Source organism: Schistocerca piceifrons, chromosome 1 (genome assembly GCF_021461385.2).
Source record: "Schistocerca piceifrons isolate TAMUIC-IGC-003096 chromosome 1, iqSchPice1.1, whole genome shotgun sequence".
Taxonomy (NCBI): Eukaryota; Metazoa; Arthropoda; class Insecta; order Orthoptera; family Acrididae; genus Schistocerca; species Schistocerca piceifrons.
In genome coordinates, this window is record NC_060138.1 from 330,680,201 (window position 1) to 330,686,200 (window position 6,000).

General features: G+C 36.5%; 1 protein-coding gene across 2 annotated transcripts in view; it reads left to right on the forward strand.

Moving 5' to 3' along the window:
• Positions 1-5,402, forward strand: part of LOC124784415 (FGGY carbohydrate kinase domain-containing protein) — a 129,862-nt gene extending 124,460 nt beyond the window's left edge. For both annotated transcript variants that reach the window (XM_047254097.1, XM_047254099.1), the window contains exon 10: positions 5,029-5,402. In XM_047254097.1, the coding sequence (XP_047110053.1) occupies positions 5,029-5,119 (91 nt within the window). In that variant the 3' untranslated portion in view covers positions 5,120-5,402. The remainder of the gene's footprint in view (positions 1-5,028) is intronic.
• Positions 5,403-6,000: the final 598 nt, after the last annotated feature.

A 6,000-nucleotide genomic window follows, 5' to 3' on the forward strand; every position in this document is an offset into this window, starting at 1 on the left:
TTTAAGGTAAGATTCTATTAAAAGCAACAGTTTCTCACTGACACCATTGCAAGCAACTTTACTTAAAAGAGCGCCATGATGGACTCTGTCAAATGCTTTGGAAAGATATAAAACCACTCCTGCGTTTCATAACCCTCATTTATTTTCTCCATCAGACAGTGTACAAACTGTACTGCTGCAGAAATGGTGCTCCAACCACTTCTAAAGCCGTGTTGGAAATCTCCTATTAAGTTATTCATATTATAGTGCTCAATTAAGATTTCTAGCATTATTTTTCAATTAATTTACCAAACACTGAGGTTAAGGCAACTGGACTGTAGTTCTGTGGTTGTTTTCTTTCCCCTTTTTTATATAAAGGTTTAACTATAGCAAGTTTCAGTTTCTTCGGAAACACACCTTCTTCAAGTACACAATTTATTAGACGGACTAATGGTCTGGCTAACTCACCCTTGCATTTTTTCAGTAGAAAAGGAGAAAATTCATCCCATCTAGCTGGTCTTTTATTTTTTAGGCTGTCAGTTAGCTGCGTTACGTCCTTGATGGTTACTGTAGGTAGCTTACAAGAGTCCCGTTCCTTTTCCTTATCATATTTAAACTGCTTGTCCTGTTTCATGCAAGTATCATTTTCAATAGCATCTATAAAGTAATCATTAAATATATTGCTAACTATATAAGGATCAGAAAAATTATCATTATGCATACTTAACTCTATATTATTAATTTTAGTTTTTGAATCAGTGTTCCTCATATCATTAACTACTGCCCAGCACGATTTTGAGACACAGTCAGAATTTCGGATCTGTTTACTAATATGTTCTACTTTCCTTCTCCTTACTTCCTTGCGATACTCATATTTATATTTTTTATAATCCTCTTTATATGAATCAAGACTGGTTTCTCTGTGTATCTTATACATATACTCCATTCCTTCTTTGAGTCTTTTCGTTTTTTCATCCAGTTTGACACGTTTGACTACTGGAGGTTTATTTTTATTTACATTGATCTTCTTTGCTGGGATAGTTATATCAATATGTCTAGTTAAAATTTTTACAAATACTTCCCATTTGCTGTCAACTCCCCTTTCTCTATAAACTGATTCCCAAGATTCTTGACCCAAAGTTTTCTTTAGCAAGGTGATGCTGTATTCAGAAAATAATCTTCTATTCTCATATTTTTTGTTTTGTTTAAGTTTATTAAGACAACCAATCACTAATAATTGTCCTGCAATGAAGAACACGGCCACTGTGCACTGTAACTGCTCAATGATTGACAAACACTGTCTTTTCCCATTACTTAAACTGCTTCATATTGCAGGCCCAGCCCCATTTGGCCTATAGTCATGCTGACCTCACACCATGTGACATCCATTCATCTTTCTTTGTGTAACTGCTCTGGCACTTTTTCGTTTCCACTGAGCTATTAATATGTTATGGTATTTTATCAATCTCATTCTTGAACTTTGCAGCACAGTGTGCTGTAGACCTGATTGGTGCAATTGTGGCAGATCCTGTAGTCCATAAGCCACAAATGCCTCAGACCAAAGCAAGTTTTTGAATACTGTCATTGCCCTGCTGAGTGGCAAAAGGTAGTATTTAAGAATAAGTTCTGCTTCAGCATGTTCTACATTGATACCCACATGTTTGTTAGATTCTGCTGGGGTGAGTAGCATCTGTGATCCTGTATTTTTTAGTGTCATAGTGAGCTAATGCCAAGTGATGGTATTTGGGACACGTATGGGTAAAAGATATGACTTTAACTTGGCATTCAAAGGGAATTATCGCCAGCAAGCCCTGCATCAGGAAGGTTTTAGAACTCCAATTTCTGTCCTTCCTTCAGGCAACTGCATACATCATATCTTAGCAGGAAATCGTTCAGCCACATGGTGCAACAAATGTGTGAGGCTTCTTTTAACAATCTGAGGTAGCTCTACATCCCCAACCTGCACATTTGCAAGAGGCAGTACTCTCTGTGACTCTAGCATCCCTTAACCTATTGGTGCCTCTTAGGTGGTGCTAAAAGGAGAGTATCTTGGGGGGCTCTGTCTTAAGTAATTAATTTCAGATTTGGTAAAACTAATCTTCGCAAGCTGGGGCTTACTAAGTTCTACCAGTATTTTATAGTTGTAAGCAATGTAAGGCATTATAGTGGAACATTGTGTCACTAAGAGTTTGGGTACTAGCTTAACTGCCCAGATAACAAGTATGGTAAAGGGTATTAGGCTAGCTCTGTTACAGGTAGCTCTCTTGAGTCAACTTATATATCCATAGCTAATTATGAGAATGAAATGGTGACTATCAGTTCCCTTCAAACACTAGCATTTTGAATGGGCGTTTGAGCAGCATGTAAATTGAAGAGCAAGCAGCACTTGCAGGTGGGGACAGTGGTGTTCCCTGGAAAATAGCTACAACTACCATATAGGATGAGTAATAATCAGTGTCCCATCTGGCAGTGCAGTGTTGTGATAGCACTGATTGTGTACTTGTGCATTTCTTGCATTAGTTGTATCACTTATTAATTTCTGTGGTCCACATGATGTTAAAGAATTGAGGGGGAAGTAAACACTCTGGGCCCATCTGTGCTTGCTGCAAAAGGGCCGGTATAAGCTTATGCAACAGCCTCTAGGTGTTTCTTGCGATGTAGCTGGGTAGACAGAGTGAGCACTTAGCCTACTTGCACTTCAGTTTACAAACATACTTGAACTCTCAATCAAACAAATATATAAGAGAGCAGTTCACATGAAAGTGAATTGTAAGATTAAGTAGTTCTCATGTTACAAAGTTTGTCCAAAGACTAAGGAATGGGACATTACTTACAGAAATCACAACCTTCCTTCAATCTGCTATGATTTTAAATGCTAAATATCTCTGAGGTTATAATGTCCATGACAGATTTATTGTGAAGGTATTGGTTGTAGCATGAAAGGGTTTCTTGCATCTTGATAGAGACGAATTGCACCATAATGGGAGTTGGCTGGTATCTCCAGCATTAAAGACATTGCGAGGGAAGTAAGTGGTCAGCTTCAGAAGACTGCAGCATTTGTGTGAATGTTCAAGAGTGGTATTCCCTGAATATGTTACAGAAGTTATCATCTGCCTGGAGCTGTGGTCCTCCGTATCTTAATTTCTGAGATGTCTTAACTGCCAGCATTCTGGTCATACCATTTTTGCATATAATGGCTATGCAATATATGGTATGCATTGATATGCTGCTTGTGAAGAAGTAACCTCATGTCCGCTTTAGTGTAGTGTGTTAACTACATTGGTTAAAAAAGAAAAAGAAAGCTGTTTGGTATAGTGGGTATGTGTGATTGAAAACACGAACTCGGATTCTGTGAATTCAGCACTATTTAAAGCCACCATGTACTGTGATTGGAGCCTTTAACCATCCTGGTATGGAATCAAAGGGCTCTGTCTTAAGTTGGGGAATTTCCCTCCACTTATTTTCAAAATAAAAGTTGGAACATCAAGGTTGGTTAACAAGTTGTCAATGAATCAAATTGCAGATAGCAGATATTTTCAATGAATGATATGTCAGATAAATGTGAAGGTTAGGGCGACAGTAGTACTTGTCATTCCTTAAAAAATAATTGCACATTTCTCAACACATGCTGGTGGATGTTGTTCTGCTGAAACATGGCAACTAGTTTTCCTGAAAGAGGACAGTATCTTGGGCCCTAAAACTTCTTTGATGTAGCTGTAATTGTTTGACTTTCATCATAATGTAGGAATTGGGATCCCATGTTACATAAAATAGTGCCACAAACATAAATCCAATTAGCAATGCGGGCTGTCCTATCGCGTGGGGAGCATCACACATATACAGCCATCATTACAGGATAGGTTGAAATGGGACTCACCTGGAATCACTACATCACTACATTATATGACTCAGCATTTTGAGAAAAATGTTCATGTATCCATTGCTGTCTTTGTGGTATCAGGGAATTAAAGTTGACACAGTTGCTTACACAATGGCACGTCAGTTGTCAGCAGAGGACCATCAACCATGACATAGGATGGTCAACCACATTTCAATGCTCCAGAGCCAAGCCAACACTGTGACTGAAATTATATGGTCTGTTGCCATAATGCAGACAAGGTGGCAATCATCCTACACTGTGGTCAAATTTTTTATAGCCAAGTATATGCCCATGTACAACCCTCTTTGAATAACTAACTCACACATCTCCAACATAAGATGAAATCTCAGGGTAAGACCACCAACAATTTCATGAAACCTAGTCATTCTTCCTTGTTTAAACTCGTTCACATGCTGACATTGTGCCCTTTGATGCTGAAGAGGTATACTGATATTTACTTTTTATTTTCACTTCATTCAACAGCAGTTCAGTAAATTAATTTGATGCTTCAGTTACATCAAGGACCAGTGCTGCCATATGTGCACACAATATCTGTACAGCCATAACTGCTTATTACTGGTGCACTGCTCTAAAGATCCTGTAATGTTCCTTTACATTTGTGTTATTCCTTCTTGGTGTTGCAATTTTCATGAATTGTGTAACTGTATAATTAACATCAAACAGGACAAATACAGACATTTAAGATATAAATAATGAAGTACCTGGCTCCTGAGTCACTCTTTCTGAATGGCGTTTTTTTTCCCTTGAAAGGACCACTGGGGATAAACTTTCACAAAATTATAAAATGTATTTATAAAAGCAACAAAATTTCAACATCTGTCTTTCAAAAGTATTATTCCTTGCAGGTTTTCAGTCAAATAAATGTGAACTCCCATAGCACTGCATTTTATAAGTGAGGTTTCCATATTGTAGAGGCTAAATTCTGATGCTGATAAGTTCTTATAATTTTTACTTCATAGCATACAACTTTCAGTACTGTCCTTAAATATTGCTAACACTGACAAACAATTTGATTTTACATTAAGGTGAAAGTGTTTGTCACTTTCATAATATCCTAATAACTTTCAGCAAAATAATATCTGTGTGTTGATTCCGTTTTGAATATACCAGTCTTATTTGATGTGCAACGTTCTTTTTCTTTCTTTCAGATACCACCAAAGAAAGTACAAAGTGTTTCTGAAAATGTTGGAGGACCAGAGGGCATACAAAGAGGTCATGTCACTAAGATCAATGATTTAGGTTGTGTTACTTTTTTTTACATCTGTAATCTATAAATGTGTACTGGAACCACAATTACATACAGTCTGTCTTGGAGCTAAGACAGACTGATGCTGGACCACACAAAGGGAAAACTAGCCTGCTCTTAAAATTTTGGAAAGAAGAACTTAAATGTAAAAGACTGTTTAAGAGATGAAATAATGTGATTAAAATGTTATAGGGACTGAGTAAGAACATAAAATTTCTTAAAACATGTGGAAAACATAAGTACAGTAAATAAAATACATATTTTTCTATAATTGTATCATATTTGCTTTACCCTTTTTTATTTGTTCATTTCGCTGTGTGTGTTCCCTTTGTTGCGCCATTTGGTCCATATGATTATTTCTATGTTATTCCTATGTCCACTTTTTATATTTATAATACAGAAAATAATTACACTATTGTTTGGTATGATCTTTTAAACGTATCATACATAAAACGCACAGTGCACAAAAATTAAGGTAGGGCGAACCATTCACCTGCAGAAGAATCCATAGTGCCTCAGTGCATATTTTCTGAACTTTAAAGAGTGCATAAGTGCTGCTAAGCATTCATCTTCATGGAGTGATAGCCTCCAGAATATCTGATTATTGTTTATGTCATCATTTTTACATCATCATCATCGACATCATTGTCATCATCATCATCATCATCTAATGTACTGTTATATTTGGGTTGCCATGAAGAGCTCAGTTCCTAATTTTTGTTAGTAACTTATGAACACATCACATTTTATTTTTTATGGTACTGTTGCAAAGATAGCTCCAGGTATAAGAAAAATACTGTAATTTTCATTGTTATTGAATGAGCTATATTTAAACATCAATTTTCTACGTCTTAATGCCAATTATTGCTTTATA